We start from the raw sequence: 21,484 nt of genomic DNA on the forward strand, positions 1-21,484 counted from the left end.
GGATAAAAAAAATTAAAAATTATATAAATAATAATAATAATAAAAGTTAATATACATAGAAAAAATAATAATATAGAAATAACCTCTTCCAAAACCCTAAAAACCGCTAAAAAGTCGACCATACACATGAAATTAGAAACTTAAAGTAAATAATTCATTCTTCACTAAGCAAGTTTTATTTTTACAAAAATATACAATAACAAACTAAATGGACAAGAAGACAAAATATTCATTAAAGGGTAATCCCGTCTTTAGATTCCCATGAATGTCGTCATAAATGTGCAAATTAATGACACTTAACTCCTCTCCATGTCTTTGTAGGCCTTTTGGTAAATGTCTTCAAATATTATCCATGTCTTGTCATATATAAATGTTGCATTATTTTCTAGGCAACATGAGTAATTGATGACCGTTCTTGGTCAATTCCCATATCTAGGTTAATTATTTTTTTTTACCGTAACTAGAGAATTTTTTTAGAATTTTGCTTAATAGCATTAAAATGTTGTTTTAATGCAATAAATAATTAGGACCAAAAGATTGTCCTATTCCTTACCTAATAATGCAACTAATTTTGTAAGGGTTCATATATATGATAAAGATCTCTAATCCTTTGGTTAGAGTTCAATGATGTACATGTGATTTTTTCAATCTTAATTAGTTTGGTTGAATTAAAGACATACATGAGAAGGCTTCCTCAAATTAGAGATGACACAATGGTAAATGGAGTTTGGGGTGGGCACAACACACATTTGATACGATACAATATTTGAGTTGGACTATACTCGGCTCAGGTTTGCAGCTTGCGGGTTGGTAGACACGACACAAACACAAACGAACAACACAAACGAGCATGATCACACAAAACTTGATATATAATTTATACATGTTTATTATTTAATTATTTACTTTTTTTTATTATATATATATATTTTTATTTTATTTATTTACTAAAAAGATATGAATAAAAAATTTGTTATTATAATATTATTATTTTTTATTTTATTGAAAAAATATATGGACAGAGATAAACATTTATTTTTTTAAGTTATATATATATTAGAAAAGAAAAAAAAGTCATTTAAACGTATGTAGTTGTACAACTAACCTCACTTAGAATTAACCTCATTTATTTTTAATAGTATATATATATAAATAAATAAATGACTTTTTATTAATATATAAGTCTAAGTGAGCTTTTTTCCTATTAAAAATAAAAAAATATTTAAGCGAAACAACAAAACATGATAAAAATAAAAAAATAAAAGAAAAAAACTTGTAAACTCTATAAAAAAAATGATTAATTCCCCGACAAACTCTACTTATTTTCCTGAACAAATTTAAAAAACGCCATAATAATAATAATATTATGAATTATACAAATCAGACGATTATAATGATAGAGAGTGCACCCATTAACTTTATACTAATAATTAAGTTTAGATTTAAAACATAGTAGGCATTAAAAAATATTTTTTAAGTTAAAAACAAATATGAACCGAGCAAATAAAGGAAGGTGACAAAAATAAATAGTTTATCAAAATTGTGAAATGAGACATTTTCCTATTAAGCCAACAACAATTCTAAAAAAAAATGTCTGAAGAAATGTTTGACTTAGTGATAGATCTAATTGAGAAAAAAATCCAAGATCAAGGTTTTGTAATAAGTATTTCTTTGAAAAACAATATTTTAAACAAAGTTTGTTGTAACTTTTGGTTTTGGTAGATAGAACTTACATAATAATTAATAACTATATTTAATTTAAAAATAATAATTTACAAATTTCTGTCGATGTTTAAAGCACGTGAAAAATGTCATTTCTCTCACACACAGTGACACACATCTATCCTTCCAAATCCAATTTGAAAAATTAAATTTCAGTTCCGATGGCTCTCTCATCCTCCTTTCTCTCCTCAGTTGAATCTCCGATGTTGATGTCGCTACCTACATTTTTATGATCCACCAACCTTTCCGTCTCCATTCATGCATGTTACTTGGCTATCCTCTTCCAATAATTTATTCGCAAATCCGTCTCCTTTTTGCTATCTGCAATTACCATTCAGTAATTTCACTAATGGCGAGTCAAAGCTTGTTGGGAAGAGTTCAAGTATTTAAATTTCTCATTTCCCCTCCTCCTCAACTTCACATCCATCTGCTCCTGCTTCTCCTTCTCCTTCTCCTTCTACTCTTCTTTTCAATTAGCTCCCGTCCCTAATTGGCGCTCTGGGAGATGACAACGACAGCAGCGGGAGCTCGTATTTCCGACGCAACCATTGTATCGTCTCAAAGCTCTCTTCTTCGGTTGCAATCTGTCGCCCATTTATCTGGTCGTAAGCTCGTACAAACTGCAAAGGGGAACAACACCTCTTCCTGCCGCATCTTTCTCCTCCCCAGACATCAAAATCCTATTTTAATGGTTCTGACTCTCTTCTTTCATCTGGTATTGAATTGGGGAAATCTTGATTTGCTGGATATTGAATTTTTGTTATTCTTACTGTTTTCAGCCTGTTCGATGCGTGATGGAAAAGGTTGATGTAGTGGAAGTTGAAAAGGTGCAGTTACCTGCAGAGACCTGTATTATGAGGACTCTCGCGCCTGCATTGACACTAGAGCAGGGTCTTGAGAAAATTGAGCAGGCTCTCCGAGAATTGAAGTTGAATCCTCCTCGCTCCCCTGGCGGGTTATATAGAATTCAGGTGATAGTTGCTTTCTTCTCATGCATAACTTTTGACAGTTAAGTTCTAGGAATATCTGAACGAATCTGGACGTTGCTACATATTAAAGACTAGTGAGTGATCTTCACTAGCAAAATCAGCTAAAAATAGCTTGATCCTCAGAGAGTGAAGCTCAATGGTGATAAGTTGTGCTAAAGAGACAGGGCTAACTGGAGTAGAAAGAGTGTTAAGAACTTGATTTGAAATTAGGATTTTCCTTGGAAGATTTGATACCATAGTTGCTTGAAGGTGGATTAGCAACTAATTATGTTCAATGGTGGTTCTGCAGATTGAGGTGCCCCCAAGTGCTAAAGCCTTGAAGTGGTTTTCGTCGCAACCAGTGGAATCACAAGTATTCCCACAATTTTATCTTTCAGGTGAGAAGGACGATGCTTCTTTCAAATCTCTTGATCTGAATGGGCCCAAGGGAGTTTTTGGTCTAGGAGCTGCAATTGCTTTCAATGGGTCTACTTCATCCACATTGGCTGACTGGAATGCTTTTAGCAGGTTTTGGGATTTTCTACTTGCTAAAGATTTCATATTTTCTTAGTCATTTCCTAGTTACATTAAATAAGGTTCTCTTTAGCTGAGTAATAACCTAGATATAGTTCATCTTCATGGAATATTAGGCTTGCAACCCATATCTTAAGTGCCATTAGTGGCTGAAATAGGATTGATAGTCACCTAATACCAAGGTGAATTTGCACCCTCAATCTAACATGTTTCTTTCTATGGAACCCTAAAAATCAATCACCAGCTATTATTTCATTTCTTATGTTGACAACTAGATCAACCCAGCAATCACAAATCACAGAACCAAACACAATGAAGTCATATTTATTTTTTTACAAGGTCAATTTTAATGATCTATACCCCCAGTCATATATGTGTTTGTGTTAAATGGTTAAGTGTGTTTGCGGGTTATGTGCTTAATCCATTGTCCCATTTGTGGCCACATTTTTTTAATATGTGTTTGTCTTTTATTTGTAGTTTAAAAAGTTAATGGAAATTCTTGTGCATTGTCTCCTCAGGAATATCTCCATTGACTCAGTTCCTCTAAAGATTTATGGTTTAACGGACATTGATGTTGATACGAATTCAACTTCCATGAAACACGAAACTGGTTCATCATACCTTTTTATACCACAGGTATCCATCCATATATTTTGTTTAACTAAGTACCTGTAACTTCCCCTGATCTTTAATATCTATTTTGATGTATTATATAATTGGTTAGAATTTCAGTTTCTCATAATTTAGCTAATCATTTTTCAAAATAACCATGGGCTAGCTATCTAGGCCTTCAAGCTAGAGTTGTAGATTTTCTTTCTCTTTCTAGTGGCTGGTCTAATAAAGTGTATGCTTCTTAACATGTGAATGATTTTCAACAGATTGAGTTATATGAACTTGAAGGTTCTTCAACTTTAGCTGCAACCATAGTATGGGGTGATTGTTCTGCTCGTAATTTTGACGAGGCATTACAATCTTGTGAGTTAGCTCTTTATCAGGTATTTCCTCGAGAATTTTTTTTTTTTTTTTTTTTTTTAAGTTTTCCTTGTATTGTCCAATTTCAAATATACCTGAATATTTAATATTCTGAGGTTAGTTGCATCTGATGCTAAAGTTCCTACTCAGTAAATTGTTGAACATATTAAAACAAAACTAATTTGTTGATGCAATTTAGAAGGATGACACAAAAGTAAATTGGTTTGGATGTTTGTTCTTGAAGCTTGGATCTATAACCATCTGAGTAGTAAAAAATGTGATACACTGAGCATCTCAAGTAGTATTACAGTTGAAAACATTGCAGCTGATGTCCTGTCTGAGCTAGTTACAATTTAAAGGGAATGAGGTCTAAATGTAATCACCCAACCAGTGATATCAGAACTATACAGGTCTCCTAACACAACATGTAAACCGACATGTTTAACTAAACAAATCAATCAACTCTAAGCAGAGATCTTGACGAGAGACTTTACATTGATTATCTTCATCCACAATTTAATGCAATAATACTAAGATATTATTAGAAAAAAAGGACTTAACCTAGGTTAGTATATCATACAAGTCTTAACCATATCAATATATCTTAGACAATCAACACCAGTAAAAATACCAAGGTTAGTATGTAGAAATACAGGGGACAAGACCAAAACCTAAGAAGCATTGGGAATTTAAAACATTTATCTTGAAAATTAACAGACAATTGTTTCTAAAGAGCTGCCTTTCTGGCAATGAACTTGAGATATTTGATTACTCTCTGTAGAGGAATATTGAATCTGCGCATTTGTTGCCCGTACAGTCACAAGGCTCGTTTGCTTCTTGTAATTAGATTCAAATATCTCAAAGATAAAAGTGAGTTAGGATTCAAAAGGTTGAACTAACAAGAGAGAAAGCAACAAGATTCTCTTTTTTAGATGTTACGGATTATATTCTGAATGGATTGTATTGATGTTCCCAGAATTGCAATCTCTGATTCTTTTAAATCATTGAATTTGACTGATGTGAACTGGAATGCTCGAGTCAATTTAAATGCCTCATTGTTTGAGCTAGTAGCTTGTAATGAATTCCATCTTTTAGATTGATTGGATTCTCTGGATGTTGTTGTGAATGGTTCAAATTTTACTTTCTAACTTCTTTTATTTGGAATTATTTTTTCTGTTTAGGTAAATCAATATCTATGGCCTACAGTTGATAGATGCTATAACAAGTGCCTCTCCTCTGCTGTTGGAAAGTTTGATGTCTTGGAAGATCCTCAATCCCAGATGGTAAATTAATGAGTTATCTAGATTCTGTATGCATTGGTGTGTTTAGATGTCTGTGTGTAAGATGCCACAAAAAGATGGAGCTTAATCAGTCCTATACTGCACATTTTCTCAGCTCGTTTGTCTTAATATTTTCTTTAAACCATCTCACTTGTCTTATTAAGCTCAGATAAATTTAACCTTTACTATTTTTCTTACCTATGCCCACTTTTGTAGGTGTGTGCTAATGCTAACTCACTGAGTGGAAGTACTCATCTTACTGATCCCAAGGCATTGGTATCCCCTTGTTCCTGTACTTTGTGTATTCTCTATATGGACAGATTATAATTAGCACAGACAGGAAGGACTGATTAGTGTACTTAAGCCTCTCAGTTTATTCTTTTACATGTGTTCATGGCAAGCTGACTTCCTTATTGAACTCTTTTCTCTTTGCAGAAAGATGTTTCTTACTTTCCCCAATTCTTGGTCAGGCTTTCACGCACTCAAGGAATATCCAATAATATGGTAAAATTCCACTTCAATATTTTTCAGTTGTTTATCAACTTTGTGGACATAATATTTTATCAGTATAAATATCAGATTGTATAAAGAGTTATCCACATAAATGTCGACCCTTTAAATAAAAGAAATTCATACTCTTGTAGCTCTCTTTCTGAGTTTATGTTCCATTGATAAATACCATTGTGCTTTTGGGAACCAAGACCAAACAAAGTAAAAAAAATTCTGGACTAGGATTACTGCAGTTGCCTTTTGTGACTTGAAACTTCTGGATGTGCAAATTTTGTTTCAAGATGTTCTCTTGAGCTTGTTTTTCATGGTGTTGATGTTCTGATGAGGTTAAATATTTCAAGCAACTTCTTGATGAAAAAGGCATATGTCTCACTTTTCATTTGTTCTACATGAAATGATTATATTTATTTTAAACTCCTGTAATAAACTTCTATCTGCATCTTAATGAGAATTTCCTGGTAGAAGTGAGATCTTCTTTCTAGTTGTTGTATAAGTTCTGGAGTGTTAACCCTGTGTTCTTAAGCATCAGTATAACGTTTTAAACACTTTTTCTTGATCACTAGTCTCAAACTTCTCTTTTCTCCACAGTTAGTAAATCTCATTGTACTCCTTTCCACATTTTAATCCTTTTTTTTTTTTTTTTTTTTTTCTATTTGTGTAATGGATGGATCGTGATCATGGTTCTATTTAGATAGTCCTGTTGCTATCACAGTGGTGATATTGTTTATGGGTTAATTTTATCTATATATTTCTTCTTTTTAGGCTTTTTTTTTGAGGAAAGGGTGGACCTTTTATCAATGAAAAAAACAAATATTGTGAACAAAGAAATAGAAACTATTACTAGTTAATTCTTTTTAGACTTATCATGGCCTCTAGATCAATTTTCAGTTGTTTTTTTCTTGAGTAGTGAAAGTTCATAAACCTCTAATAATTGCATCACTGTCTTCATTTGCAGTGTGTACCAGCTCATGTTCCCTCAGCTGGTCAACGACTATCTGATTCTGTAAACATAAATACTCTTTGGGCGTCTCTTATAGTTGAAGAGTGCTGCCGCCTTGGTTTAACAGTAAGAATATATGTTATTTTCCATTTGAAGTTCCCAATATGAGAGGTTACATGTAACTTACACACTGTTCTTCAGTATTTTTGTGTAGCGCCAGGATCAAGATCATCTCCCCTTGCCTGTGCTGCTTCCACTCACCCGCTTGCAACTGCTATTTCTTGTTTTGATGAACGATCATTGGCATTTCATGCGGTTGGATATGCAAGAGGCTCTGGTAAACCAGCAATAGTAATAACATCATCAGGCACAGCTGTTTCCAATCTTCTTCCAGCTGTGAGTTCCTTGTAATTTATCTACAAGTTGACATTCTCATAATGTTATTCTTCCAACATAATTTCATCATCTGTATTTTTCTGTTTAATGTTACGACCCCCAATAATTTCATTTTTTTTGTGTTGATAAGTATTTACCTATCCCTTATGATTTAGGATGTCAAATGAGTGACTGGAAGTAGTGTGAATAACATGGATGATATCTTATTCCTTCTCTGGTGTCTTATTTCATTTATTATTTGACATCATTTAATTGCCTTTGTGTTACACTTCACCTCAAATCATTTCGATTTACTTTATTCTTTTATTGTCTGATCTCTCTCTTCAAGGATTTTTGTCTTTTCACAAAATCAATATTCTTGAATGTCTATTTTCTGGATAGCATCACAATATATACTTTTTTTTGTTGTGTTTCACTAAACATCCTTAGTTGGCAATATGTAGGTTGTTGAGGCAAGTCAAGACTATCTGCCACTTTTGTTGCTCACAGCTGATCGTCCACCTGAGTTGCGGCAAAGTGGAGCAAACCAGGCGATTACTCAGGTAAATGAATTATATGCCTTAGGTATGTTTCTCATACTTGAACCATACGCAAATATGAGATAAGTCAATGTATGATATGTTTTCTATGTTGAATGCACAAAAGGGGACCCCCACAAAAGAGCATACTAGTAAAAACCTGTCCTAACTTTTATCTTTTTATTCCTGCTTATTCTTTCTCATGTTTATGTGTGATGGAAGATGTGTGATGCTCGTCCACTGGAATTTGTGATGTTTATTGATGCTAACATCAATAATGAGTATTGTATTAATCTGCATAATTTCTTTATCCTTAGGTCAACCATTTTGGGTCATATGTAAGGGTCTTTTATGGCTTGCCTGCACCAAGTGATGATATCAATGCAAGGATGGCACTCACAACCATCGACTCAGCTGTTCATTTGGCTACCACTTCTCCATGTGGCCCCGTTCATGTTAACTGTCCTTTCAGGGATCCGTTGGATAACAGTCAAAGAAAGTGGATGCTGAAAACTTTAGATGGATTAGACTCGTGGATCTCGAGAAGTGAACCTTTCACAACCTATGTGCAGATGCAGAATCCTTTAGCAAGCAATAATACTAGCAGCCAAACTGCGGAAGTTCTAAAGTTAATTCAAGAAGCAAAAAAAGGACTTCTAGTCATCTCTGCTCTCCACACAGAGGATGATATATGGGCAGCTTTACTTCTGGCAAAACACCTATCATGGCCTGTTGTAACTGATGTCTTGTCAGGTCTAAAATTGAGGAAATATTCCCCTGATTTTACCGACATGGAAGACAATATATATTTTGTTGATCATGTAGATAACTTTCTGTTATCAAAGTCTGTCAGGGCTTGGGCACTTCCTGATGTTATCTTGCAGGTTAGTTCTAGACCTTTCTTTTAATAATGCAGAATGTCATGGTGACGAAACTAAAGTATGGAAGAGTTAACTTCGAACATTTTGTGTTCTTATAGTGGTGTCCTCAATGAAATCATTCAATTATCTTGAAAATTTCTAGGGTGAATTGCATAGAATCTGATCATTAAGCTTCAAATTATACAACCACACAGACAAACCATTTCTTATATCAATTATTTGTTTCTTGGTTCTATTCTATATCCATATGGCCAAGTCTTGGTAACTATCCTAGTTTGACTCCTACAGGTAGGAAGTAGGATTACAAGCAAACGCATATACCAGATGATGGATGATTCTGTTCCATGCTCATACATACTAGTGGACAAGCAACCGAGTCGTCATGATCCATCCCACATTTTGACACACAGGATTCAGAGTACTATTCCTCAGTTTGTGGATAGTGTGATTAAAACTTGCAGTCCACAGGTCAACAACAAATGGTTCAGTATTTTGCAAGCTTTGGATAAGAGGGTAAGCATTACCCTTTGTAAGATATTTTATTTACTCTCATAGTAATTATTGAAGGTAAACATATTGTCATGGTGGTCTTGTTTAAACATAAATAGTAGTGAATTTCTTCATTAGGTGGTGTATTTTTTTCTGATAATGTCAATGCTATCTTTGTTATATTATGACCAGTTACTTTCATTTAGTGAGCTTCCTTCAAATGCATTTGGTGTTTTAAATGTGGCTTGTAGTAGGAAAGGTTTAGTTTATACCATGACCCATGTCATGGTTTGTCAGTTTTTGATGAATGTAGAAGTCGGTTGTACTTTTTGTTTGATATAGTTACCTATGGATGGATGCTTATACTCTTCTTTTTATCTTCTTAATACCCCAACGTTACTTCTCATGTGCTGCAGGTTGAATGGGAGATATCATCACTCTTTGATTCAGAATCTGCATTGACAGAACCGTATGTTGCATATACGGTTTCAAAAGAGCTTCGTCATGGATCTGCTATATTTATTGGGAACAGTATGTCTATACGTGACATGGACATGTATGGATGTAAACAGTCCCAGTGGACTAATGGAAGTCAAAGATCATTGGCCTCTGAACTATCATGCCAGTCTATTCAGGTTGTCGGGAATAGAGGAGCTAGTGGAATTGATGGCTTACTGAGCACTGCTGTTGGTTTTGCTCGGGGATGCAGCAAAAGGGTGAGTATACTGTGAAACATTCTTCTTCAAGGTTTTTCTCTAGTTGGATGCCATTTTTTAATTATGGATCTGCTTGAATAACTATCTATTATTGATTTCCAACTGAATCAGCAATCATTTCACGTCCTCTTTCTTAACATATCCATTGTTTTGTTAATATATTATTTCATTTCAATTTCAGTTCACAGGAAGTGGCTAGAAACTATGTTAACATGTCTTTTCTTCCCATTACCAAATTAGGGCCTAATGTTGACAGATTTTTTGCACTCTCTTCTTGTTTGAGTTATAGAACAATTTTTTTGTCAAATAAATCAGCTGAAACGGTGTTATAGGGATATAGGGATGAAATAAAAGGGCCATTTAATCAAATATCATAAGGTTTCATTCTTGAAATCTTCTTTTAATTAGGGTGGATTGTAGTAGCCTAGTTGCGATGCAGCTGAGACATCATGTCTAAGCGGGATAATGGGAAGCAAGTTGTGACATAGTTGTTCAGATTTTCAAATTGATTTCCTTTAATTGTTTCATATGTGCTTATGGGATTCTGACCGCTTTCCCCTTAAAAATGAGCTTACTAGTTTTCTTGTTGCAAACTTTACAAGACTACATTTCTTACCATTTTCTCTTAATCATTCAAGGTAATATGTGTGCTGGGAGATATCTCTTTTCTGCATGATACGAATGGATTGGCACTGCTGAAGCAAAGGTAAAAAGTTCTTCTTGTAACCAAACCATATTATACATAACTTGCAGATATCTGTGGAGATCTCTTTTATGTATTTAAAAAATCCTAAGAATCTTGTCAAATGTTCTGATAGTTTTTTTCCCTGGGTTTATGTTCTTCCTTTCCCTCACTGACGGGGGAAGTTCACTCAGTAATTTTACTTTATCCATCTATAGTTTCCCTCTACTTTATTCGCTTATATTTTCTTCTATCCTTTTGGTTTAGGCAGTTGTTCTGGTTTGAGGCAGATTATCATCCATATTTTTTGTTTCTTCCAAAACACTTATTTTTCATAGCTTTTTTTACTCGTAACTAGATGAAAAGTCAGCTATATCAACTACAATTTTTTTTTTGTGTGTGACCTTTTCAGGATAAGAAGAAAACCAATGACCGTTATCATAATCAACAACGGGGGTGGTGCAATCTTCAGTCTTCTTCCAGTTGCAGATAAAACTGATAGAAAAATATTGAATGAATTTTTCTATACCACCCATGATGTTTCAATTGAGAACCTATGCAAAGCTCATCGGTAAGGCTTACAACAGAAACATTACTGCTGTAGATTTTTCCTTCACTGTAACTAAACTCACTCCACCACACCTATAGTTCTGTGACTATCATTGTCATTTTAGTCCAATGTTTCTAACGTGCTATATACGGGTTCATGAGTTTTTTGGTAGCTGAAATCATTCTAACATATCATTGCTCCAATGTATAAACTTATGCAATTTTTGCAGTCTGGACCATGTATCTGCACGAACTAAACAAGAATTTCAAGATGCATTGTTGACATCTCAACAAGGAGAGTCTGATTGTGTCATAGAGGTTCAAAGCAATATTGATGATAATGTAACATTCCACAGGTAGTCAAACTTTGCTATCTTGAGTAAACCTATATAGTTTGATAATATCACTTTGCTGACCCCTTTATCACATTTTCATTTACAGTAAGCTAAAGAATTTTACAATTCAAGGAGTGGATCAAGCCTTTGATATTATATCAAAATTCACAGATTCTGCATCCGGTGATAGTTTCTCTCTAGCTGAAATTAGGAAAATGGAATATTCTCCTTACAAGTGAGTTCATAATATTTCCCTAGTGCCTTGTTTCCTATTTTGCTACCCTAAACCAGCTTTCCTTAACAATTCAAATCTTCTTTATTGGCAGAATTCAGCTAAGTGCCCCTCCAACATATGCGTACAATGATGCTTCATTGAGCTATAGAGATGGTTTTATCATAAAGTTATCTTTTGAGGATGGAAGCACAGGATATGGAGAGGTTAGTTCATTTATGACTTTCTTATTTTTTCATAAATAAGAAAAAAAACATTGCTTTTTATATCTGATCGACATGTGGCCTTGATTACATTATACCTCTTGGGATAGGTTGCCCCACTGGGAAGTAATGAAGAAAACTTTGTTGATATTGAGGAGCAAATTCGGTTTCTTGTTCATGCTACAGATGGTGCAAAGATTAGTTGTGATCTTCCACAGCTGAAGGGCTCATTTTCCAATTGGATATGGAAAACCTTAGGAATATTGGTATGTCTGCTCATATGTGATTGCCATCCAAGCTAGTATACCATGGACTATGTCTTATGCAGCATATAAGCATCTCAAATTGTATTCAACATATAAATATACATCTTATAGAGTTAATCCTTCCTCGTTTTACAGCCAGGATCACTCTTTCCCAGTGTTAGATGTGGTTTGGAAATGGCCATCCTCAATGCTATAGCGGCTAAGAAAGATTTGACCTTGTTGAATGTGCTTCGTCCAGAGACAGCTTCTGAAGCTGAAGAATCCTCTGCAGTTCAGATCTGTGGCCTCCTTGATTCCATTGGCTCTCCAACAGATGCTGCTCATGCTGCTGCAGCACTTGTTGAACAGGGATTCAGTGCAATAAAAATTAAAGTGAGTAGAATCATCTTCAAATTCAACATCTTGATAGATGATTGAAGTATTTGGGTTGAAATAAACTTTGAAATTACAGGTAGCACGCCAGGCAGATCCTATAAAAGATTCTGAAGTTATTCAAGCAGTGAGAAAGAAGGTTGGCCGTGATGTTATATTGCGTGTTGATGCAAATAAGAGGTGGACATATGAACAAGCAGTTCAATTTGCTTCCTCAGTTAAGGAATGTGATCTGCAGTATATTGAGGTATACTCCATATGAACAGGTTTATGTGGGATTGATATATTATAAAGTAGAGGTTGGATGCCAACAAAAAAAGACAAAATGTAATATAAAATGTAGCCCGGAGGGGAAATCAGTTCTCAGATATAGCCTTAAAATGGTCAATAATTCTTCATTACCTTTTTGATGTGGTGCCCTTGTCATTCTGTAACATATCAGATTCTTTTTACAATCAATTTTGCAATATCCCTGTTTATTGAATACATTATGTAAATCACTAACTTGTAAGAGTAATCCATCAGGAACCATTGGAAAATGAAGATGAGATAATCAAGTATTGTGAAGAAACAAGATTGCCTGTAGCATTGGATGAAACAATTGACAAGATTAGGGATAATCATGTGGAGATGCTTACCAAGTTCTCTCATCCAGGAATAGCAGCAATTGTAAGTTGTGTTGTATTTCATTGTTTATTTTCTGGGAGATAATTGCTTATAGTTGTGTAAAGATAAAATAAGATACTTATCATGACATGGGATAATATTTTTGGGAAATGTCTCTGGTTACAAAATACTGGATTGAAGGAATTGAAATCTGAAAATTAAAAACCCGAGAAGTAAATGAATACAAATTGTTTGTACTGATACTGAATCTCTGTATTCTGTGCACACAAAAACATTGATATCTCTTAAAGAAGGTTAAGCATTTCCATGTACAATTCAATATGACTACTATGCTTAATTCCTGGAGCTTATATCTTCTTATACTCATTCCCCCTTATCTCATTTTATATGATAACATTTTGTAGTCATACATTCATTATTCTCTTTGGTCAATCATCACCTTCTATAGATTATTTAATATGTCACTTTATCAATTTTTGCATACCAAAATTTATGGTGGTTTGTTATGAGTAAGTTTACCTAATTAAAATTGTGAAGTCAAAATGGGACACAAAAAGGAAGGTATAGGAAGGTTCTTGCTTCTAAATTTTTTTTTTCTTTCTTTAATTTCCTTTACAGGTTATCAAGCCAAGTACTGTGGGTGGTTTTGAGAATGCAGGGATAATTGCAAGATGGGCGCAGCAGCATGGGAAGATGGCTGTTGTCAGTTCTGCATTTGAAAGCAGCCTTGGTTTATCAGCATACGTCCAGTTCTCCAAATACATTGAGTTGCAAAACATAGATGTGTGCAAAGCAATTAAAAAGGAACCTCTTCCAGAAGTAGCACATGGTCTGGGAACATATCAATGGCTTAAAGAAGATGTTTCTACCAAAGGTCTGAATATTAGACGTAGTTCGAATGTTGGCCATGTTGAGGCATCTTCTTCTGATGCTAGCTCTCTCCTGAGGAAATTTGAAGTCAATGATAAGGCAATACTTGGTAACTATTCTGGCGAACAAGTGCGTAACAACCGTGTATCAGTTGATTCGGAGGGTTTCTCATTCTCCATCAACACACATGAGACTGGACCACAGAATGGAGTAAGTTCAAGAACTTCTTGTCCCATGCTTGGAATTGCATTTCTTTTAAAAAAATGAATCACCCTTCACTGCTGCTTATTAGCTTATAAGTTATTGCAAATATTTAAAATGAAAGATGATCCGACTAAGTAAGCCCAATTTGAAATACTCGTTATTTTGTATTTGGATCTAGATACGTTTAGAAACTAAACTTAGTAAGAGGCAAATTTCTAGTTTTTTTATTGTTTCTCATGTGGATATGGATACAACAACAAAAGTTATTAGTGTTTTCAAATAGATCAATAGTCTCTATGTAAATATCCAACTATTTGAGCGACTGAAGCTTATCCATCTTAAAAAACAAATAGAATAATCTTTCATGTGTTGGATTGACTTGTATGCAGGAAAACACAGTAGTGTTTCTTCATGGGTTCCTGGGAACTGGTGAAGATTGGGTTCCCATCATGAAGGCTATCTCCGGATCTGCAAGATGCATTGCTATTGACCTTCCCGGCCAGGGAGCATCAAGGGTTGATCGTAAGATAACTAGGGAAAGATCGGATGAACCTAATCTCTCAATTGAGGGGATTGCAGATATAGTGAACAAGGTAATTTCTCAAATTGCTCCTGGGAAAGTCACAATTGTTGGGTACTCAATGGGAGCGCGAATTGCACTGTATATGGCATCGAGATTTGCAGACAAGGTATATATGAGTTTGAGTTTTTTTGTTTTGTTTTTGCTCAGATGTGGATGGATGTATATTCAAGCTACTAAAAAATCACATGTTTTTGTTTCTCAAGATAAAAGGAGCTGTCATTGTATCTGGAAGTCCTGGACTGAAAGATAGTTTGGCAAGAAATAACCGCAGGGCTATTGATGATTCAAGAAGCCAATCTCTCATTGCTCATGGATTGGAACAATTTTTGGATGGGTGGTATAAAGCATCATTGTGGAATAGGTTGCTTAATTTTCCAAATTTATGTAAAGCTCCTTTTAAATATAATACTTTAGATAAATCATTTATTTTTAAGGCTATTGGTATCATTTCTGTCATCTGCAGCTTAAGAGAGCATCCCCATTTCAAGCGTGTTGTTTCCAACCGTCTTCAGCATGACAGCGTTCAAACTCTTGCCAAAGTCCTCTCAGATTCAAGTGTTGGGAGGCAAAGGTAAACGCCAATTCATCTTTTTTTTTAAAGTTATAGTTCTTGGAAATTTTTCCTTGGACTAAGTATTTATCTAAAAGGAAAAGTAAAAAAGTACTTGTTTTCTTGATTTATTTTTTTCGAGAAACAGACAGTTTTGAAATAATTCCTATTTTTCTGATTTGTTGACTTACTTATGATGATAGGCCATTGTGGGATGATCTGAAGCACTTTAAGGTGCCTTTACAAATTGTTGTGGGAGAGAAAGATGAAAAGTATAAGCAGATTGCTGAGGAAATGTTGTATGAACTCAATCTTGGCATGTCAAGCCAAAATGGTCATGGAAAACACACTTCTGAAATCGTAGAGGTTCCAAACAGTGGCCATGCAGTTCATATAGAGAATCCCCTCGCAATTATCAGCGCGCTAAGAGCTTTTTTGAAAAAGTGAAAATAGTATTGATCTTCTTCTCCTGTGCTGTCTCAGATATCTCAATAAGACTATGGCATGACTGCTCTTCCGTTTATTTTTTGTTGTGAATATGCCAAATTAGAGGCACACATCTTGTACCATGTTTTTTTTTTATTGAACTTCCTTGTTTGGAAGTGGCCATTTTCCCTTTTTTTTGTTCCGTGACTTTATTGGCTTTTGGAGCCATTGTTCCTTTTGGCTAAATCTTTTACTAATAAAAATATGTTCGGTGGCGGTCCTGGCGGACATTGTTGTTACATTGGAAAGTGGGTATTTTGATAAATAGATAGTAATTGCAATATCATCAAAATAAAAGGGATTATGAGGTCAAACTACCATATTTAAATGGATTTTTTTTTGTCAAAGTTAAATGGGATACACTTCCAAGAGTTAAGACTAAAGTAAACGCAAATATCACCTACACCACTGTAATAATTACAACCAACATGGCACAAATGAAGGAATCGAAATGACAAGGTAATAAGCAAGATGTGGAAGAGGTCAATGTAGAATAGTTATAATCCTCCCCAACTGCAAAAGTGGCCAAATTAAGATGCTTGCCCCCAATTATGTATACTTATCTATGGTCCTAATATTTTCTATTCCAGCTTTCAACCTTTCCCCTTCTTGCCTCTTGGTCTCTTATTAAAGGAGGGAATTCTTCAAAAAAGTCGCACAAGGATCTGAAGCTAGAGAACTTTGTTATTGGAGAATTTAGGGATTTTTGTTTTTTTTAGGATTTAAGTAATGATTTAATGCAGCATAATGAGTGAAAAAATATTTCATTCCATTTTCTGATAATTTCCAGTGAACTTATTATATCCCAACTACTACATGATGATTATGAGAAGAAATTTGTCAAAAAAAAGGTTTGAATTATATTATAATAAATGATAAAGATGTACATGAGATCAACTTTAGTCCAACCACTTCATAAGTCCCATAAAAAGTGAAACAATGAAATGTAAAAGCCAACTAATTAACCTCTATGACTATCAAATTCACCAGCAACAGCCAGCAGAGTTTGAATTCTGTTAGAAATCTCCACTTTTTTGGGGGGATTGTCCATTTACAAATAAATATGCCAGTGGAAGTTGCAGTTGCTGTATCGACATCGAACTAGCTAGCAACAAATCAGTAGAGATTTTCCTAAAATCCATTTTACACGTCTTTTTGGAGATATTACTTTTGTACAAGAGCTCAGAAGTTACATCGTTTCTTAGGTCTCCAGGATCTTGAAGTGTTCTTCCAAGACGAAGAGAGGCTTAGGTTGATTATGTGACCAGAAGGCATGAGCGATCAGAACCCTATCCAACAGCTCTTGAGGAACCGGCTCCCCTCTTCTTTGCTGGGGGGAGATGTTTGCTGTGTGAACCAATGTTTTCCATTTGTCCTGTGCAAGACATAAAAAACATAAATAAATAAATCCATAAGAGGTCATTTGCTTATGTCCGTTGCCCATTCCTTCCTACAGCCACTGAAATGAAAACGACTATATATCGAGTCTTAAACACACGTGACTTAAAAAGACAATTGTTCATTATTGAACAACTCGATTATCAAGACACGTTCAATTCGTATTTATACTTTAGGAGATGGAATTTTTAGGGTTTCATAAATCTCTGGAAAACTACTCTCCATAGCTCATAACATTTGTTCATTATCTGTAAAAAAGACTTCCAAGTGATTTATTAGAGTCTATTTGACCACAATTAGGATAAAAGAATATTCTCAATATTTACTCATCATCATCATCATCAAGATATATACATTTACAGGAATACCAACCTTTAGATCCACATAAGTTCGATGCTCTGCATCCTCGAAGGCAGACAGTTTAACATCCCGCCACCTAAAAGAGCAGGATGAGAGATTAAAGCTTCATTAAAGCCGGAGTGAAATAATATTAAGACTGTTCCAACCAAACCTTCCAGTTCCAAGTTTCTCAACAGTTTCAACCAATGCTTCCACCTCTGTTACAGTGAAAGGTCTTCTAGTTCTACGCTGAACTATTTCCGACCCACTAGCTTTCTGATTTATGGGAACAACAGAAAGTGCGTCCTCCATAGCCATAGCAGGCACAGTAACCAATGCCTTTGAATAATCAGTAACTTCCATATCTTTCACCACATCAGTTTGTAAAGGAGGACCACCACCAAAAGGAGTATCCACAACTGGGCTGAGTATTGACCTGGTCAAAATAATAATCACTTGAATTTTTTAAAGACCCAAATTTGTCATGTTTCAGTTATCAGAAAACAAAACTTTTTTACCAAATATCTAGAATCCTACATCACCAACTTAAATCCAAGGATCTTGTCAACATAACATGTTAGTGAAGCTTTCTTGAGAAATATACCCAAGTCCTCCCCTTTTTTCTTGAAAGAAGGTCAACTTTTGTAACATTAAAAATCTGTGACCACAACTTTGCGTTCACTTTTTAATGATCATAAAAGCAAAAAAGATATACAAAACGGGAAAGGTTAGATTCAAAATGTCAACTTTTATATCAATTTTTTGTTTGAGGAATCTAAAGAATGAAAATTACCCAAGTATTTCATGATGTTTTGTTCCAGATGGAACCAGATCATCCAGAACTGTATGATCTTTGGGCGAGACAGGTGGAGGCTCCATCGCAGATTGAGGCTCCAAAATAAAACCTAGAGCATCTAGATCACTATTGTCACAAATACCACTCTGCAATAGGGTTCTATTATCATCTCTGACCTTTTTCCCTCGGAGTAGTACACCAACATGTAATCCATCTTGAATAATTGAAGTCACTGCCTCCATTACTTTCCTCTGTAGCCAATATCAAGCAGCACATTTATAAATTACAAAATTTCACAATCTCTCATGCATGACAGAATCTATAACTGTACAAGTAAACCAGGTCAAAATGGGAGAAGGGAATTTTAATCAATGTTCATAACTCCATATTACACAAGTTCCTCTAGATACATAAACGTTTGAAAAAAAACTCATAAATTTATTTTTGTTTTCTGATAACTGAAAACATGACAGTTTTACCTTCAGCGAGCCAACTGTGGCAGTTTCAGGAACTTCAATATACAGATCCGGTACTCTGAAGGACTTTATGCTAAGATTCACTACAAAATTTCAATATAAATCAGCAAGTATAGAAGAAAGATAACAAAAAACAGTAGTATTTGTCGTATGATTAAGAAAAGTTTCGTTTAATACCATGGGATTCTCTAACAACTGATGATGGTCCACTTGCTGCCAGAATAAAGAAGAAGAATCAAGACAATGGTGAGAAAACAAGTGTTAGCCCTAAACTTGGAGAGGAAATGTTTCAACCTATGTGCAATTTTATTGGCGATCCGTTCATGCCTCTCTTCATACTCTTTCCAGGTGAGTTGGAAATACTTTCACTGCTACCCTCACATTCAAATCCTGCCGTAGGTTTATTATGGTCATAGAATTTCCTTTTTCTTGAAGGACCCTCATGTTGACTTCTCCCATCAGCTATATCAATAAGCAAGTTTAATACCAAACAGCATATCATCAAAATAAATTAAATTCTAAGCAGACACATACTAGTTAAGGTGAAGTCACAATCTTTCAATTTTGGACCCGCTTTCCAATACTTGGACATAAGTAACTTTCTGATTCTTCGGAATCCAAAACGCGACTGCGGTCGAAAAAACCTTGTCTTGACACTATGCCCATTGAATCCAACAAACTTTTTGTTATCATCTGTACATCCTACTTTAACATAGTTCCCGTTCTTAAGAGAGGATACATTACTATTATTCACACTTGTAGCTGTCAAATCTGGTTTAATAATGACTTCAGGGTTATGCTCTTTCTTAATTACATTATCTAGAGCAGAACCACGGTCCACAACATTATAGCAGCTTACATTTTCGAATTGGATTTTTGGAATTTCCAATTTCACATTATTTTCTAAGTATTCAGTTCTCCCAGGGTTAGAATCTTCCTGTTTAACTTTCAGACTCTCAAAACTACACTGTTTCTTTCTTTCTGCATTACTAGATGCAGAACTTTCACATTCCAGCAACAGTTTTCCAGCAACAGTGGCTAAGAGTTCAAAAGCACAAATTTGACCATCCCCCAAGCTCTTTTTCTTGGAAACCTTACCCTGAAATTGAATTAAAAAAATGCATTAAGTATAAATCATGATTATGCCTAACAAGAGAACGCAATAAGGTACTTACTCTAATAGATCTTGGAGCCCGAGGTATGACTGGAAACTGATAGCCACAAAATTCATAATTTAGACTCTTCTTCAACATCACAACTCACCGAAAATAATCAGCCAATAAAAGTTCACCAGCAGGTATCAATCATTACAGGGATCCTATATAAATCTGCCCAAGGTGCAAAAGAAAATCTCAATTCAATAATAAGTTTGGCGTCTTACAGAAAGATAAATCCATTATGGATTGTTTAGATGTTCTAGGTAAACTGCTTTATTAGGAACAATTACATGGATGAGTTTGAAATAAGAAGTCTACAAGAGTTACTAAGAATAAGTTCAGATCAAACAATCTTCTCATTTAAATCATTTACGGGTGGAAAACCTAAAATGCTACAGGATTAAAACTCAATTATATATGATGATGCACTGGGAGGGCAATCAATCAATTTCAGTTATGATGAATCATTTTGATTAATCATATCATAGTTGCTGATGAGAAAAAGGAAAGAGATTTATGCATAACAGACTAGAATTCTCCATCCCCACCTATCGTAATTGGAGCAAACAGAAGAAGACAGAGAAATCTGATCAGATATCACATCAAACAGCAAAAATTCAGCATAGAAATAAACCCTCCACGCAAATTTCCCGGAATTCAACAAGATCAGAGGAAAATGAAATTCCAGATCACTCAGATTCGTAGACGAAGCAGAAACAACAATAAATACAGATTTCAGATATGTGGATCGGTTGGCTTACCAGTTGTGAGAAACCAATCTTTTGTTAGATTTATACATACATATATGTGTCAAATTCTGCAGGAAAAAAAACCCTCGTCAAGAAAACAGTTTGCAACTGTCTCTCTTTCTTTCTTTCTTTCTTTCTTTCTTTAAGGAGATGTGAAGATGGTGGACAGCGACAAAAAACCCCTGTTTCAGTTTTAACAAAAACCACCGAATTGCCAAAAAAATAAATAAAAAGAAGAATAAAACAGTTGGCTTAAACCCCATCTTCTTTTATGCCTCGGATCTCTCTCTACACTTCCCAACCACAAAACAGGGATGAGCCAGTTGAAGGTCATTGTCGTCTTTCACCACTATTTTTTTTTTTTTTTTTTTTTAACAATTTCCCGCGACAACAAGAGAATTTACCCACGACACGCATTACTCTTATGCGTTATGCCTTGTTTGTTTTCCTGTAGGTTCATTTTAGGAAGGGTCGGATTTTGAAATTATAAATTATTTTAAATATAACATATTTAAATAAAATTAATTTCATTAATAGATATATGAGTATTACTTCAATTTAATCATAATTTGACAAAAAAAAATAGAAAAAATGTTAATTTTATTATTGAACTATAACGAAATATTCACTTATATCATTAAGCAAATTTTTGTTCGTTCATATCAGTGTAGTTAAACTTAATCT

The 21,484-nt window shown here is 34.5% G+C and overlaps 2 protein-coding genes across 3 annotated transcripts; one reads left to right on the forward strand and one right to left on the reverse strand.

Annotated features, from left to right (window-relative positions):
• Positions 1-1,878: 1,878 nt before the first annotated feature.
• Positions 1,879-16,126, forward strand: LOC124929408 (protein PHYLLO, chloroplastic). Its single transcript, XM_047469763.1, has 28 exons — positions 1,879-2,413; positions 2,502-2,693; positions 3,001-3,218; positions 3,743-3,860; positions 4,103-4,219; positions 5,378-5,479; positions 5,693-5,752; positions 5,912-5,980; positions 6,942-7,052; positions 7,128-7,322; positions 7,766-7,864; positions 8,158-8,724; positions 9,010-9,234; positions 9,627-9,926; positions 10,565-10,632; positions 11,021-11,179; positions 11,388-11,513; positions 11,599-11,727; positions 11,819-11,930; positions 12,038-12,193; positions 12,329-12,565; positions 12,645-12,812; positions 13,091-13,234; positions 13,811-14,272; positions 14,656-14,955; positions 15,053-15,210; positions 15,313-15,420; positions 15,603-16,126. Exons 1-28 carry the CDS (start codon positions 2,228-2,230, stop codon positions 15,844-15,846), a joined length of 5,130 nt encoding a protein of 1,709 aa, XP_047325719.1. The 5' UTR covers positions 1,879-2,227; the 3' UTR covers positions 15,847-16,126.
• Positions 16,127-16,769: 643 nt separating this feature from the next.
• LOC124929409 (telomere repeat-binding protein 2-like) lies at positions 16,770-21,023 on the reverse strand. Of its 2 annotated transcripts, none has more exons than XM_047469765.1 (10): positions 20,813-21,023; positions 20,070-20,222; positions 19,429-19,993; positions 19,189-19,353; positions 19,072-19,107; positions 18,898-18,977; positions 18,416-18,669; positions 17,795-18,058; positions 17,656-17,719; positions 16,770-17,260 (listed from the first exon to the last, which is right to left on the reverse strand). In XM_047469765.1, exons 2-10 carry the CDS (start codon positions 20,145-20,147, stop codon positions 17,087-17,089), a joined length of 1,680 nt encoding a protein of 559 aa, XP_047325721.1. In that variant the 5' UTR covers positions 20,148-20,222; positions 20,813-21,023; the 3' UTR covers positions 16,770-17,086. The 2 variants fall into 2 exon arrangements, with proteins under 2 accessions (XP_047325721.1, XP_047325720.1); XM_047469764.1 differs by having other exon boundaries at positions 19,189-19,356; positions 20,813-21,022.
• Positions 21,024-21,484: the final 461 nt, after the last annotated feature.

Source organism: Impatiens glandulifera, chromosome 3, assembly GCF_907164915.1.
Source record: "Impatiens glandulifera chromosome 3, dImpGla2.1, whole genome shotgun sequence".
Taxonomy (NCBI): domain Eukaryota; kingdom Viridiplantae; phylum Streptophyta; class Magnoliopsida; order Ericales; family Balsaminaceae; genus Impatiens; species Impatiens glandulifera.

Bases quoted from the DNA above. Each gene is read 5' to 3' on its own strand.
- LOC124929409 (XM_047469764.1), bottom strand. From the start codon at position 20,147: ATGTTGAAGAAGAGTCTAAATTATGAATTTTGTGGCTATCAGTTTCCA. The intron at 18,059-18,415 runs GTAATTTTCATT...TATTTTGACCAG, and splicing joins AAACATCATGAAATACTTGG to GTCAATACTCAGCCCAGTTG. The intron at 17,261-17,655 runs GTTGGTATTCCT...TGTCTTGCACAG, and splicing joins GAACTTATGTGGATCTAAAG to GACAAATGGAAAACATTGGT.
- LOC124929408 (XM_047469763.1), top strand. From the start codon at position 2,228: ATGACAACGACAGCAGCGGGAGCTCGTATTTCCGACGCAACCATTGTA. The intron at 4,220-5,377 runs GTATTTCCTCGA...TTTTCTGTTTAG, and splicing joins GTGAGTTAGCTCTTTATCAG to GTAAATCAATATCTATGGCC. The intron at 14,956-15,052 runs GTATATATGAGT...TTGTTTCTCAAG, and splicing joins CATCGAGATTTGCAGACAAG to ATAAAAGGAGCTGTCATTGT.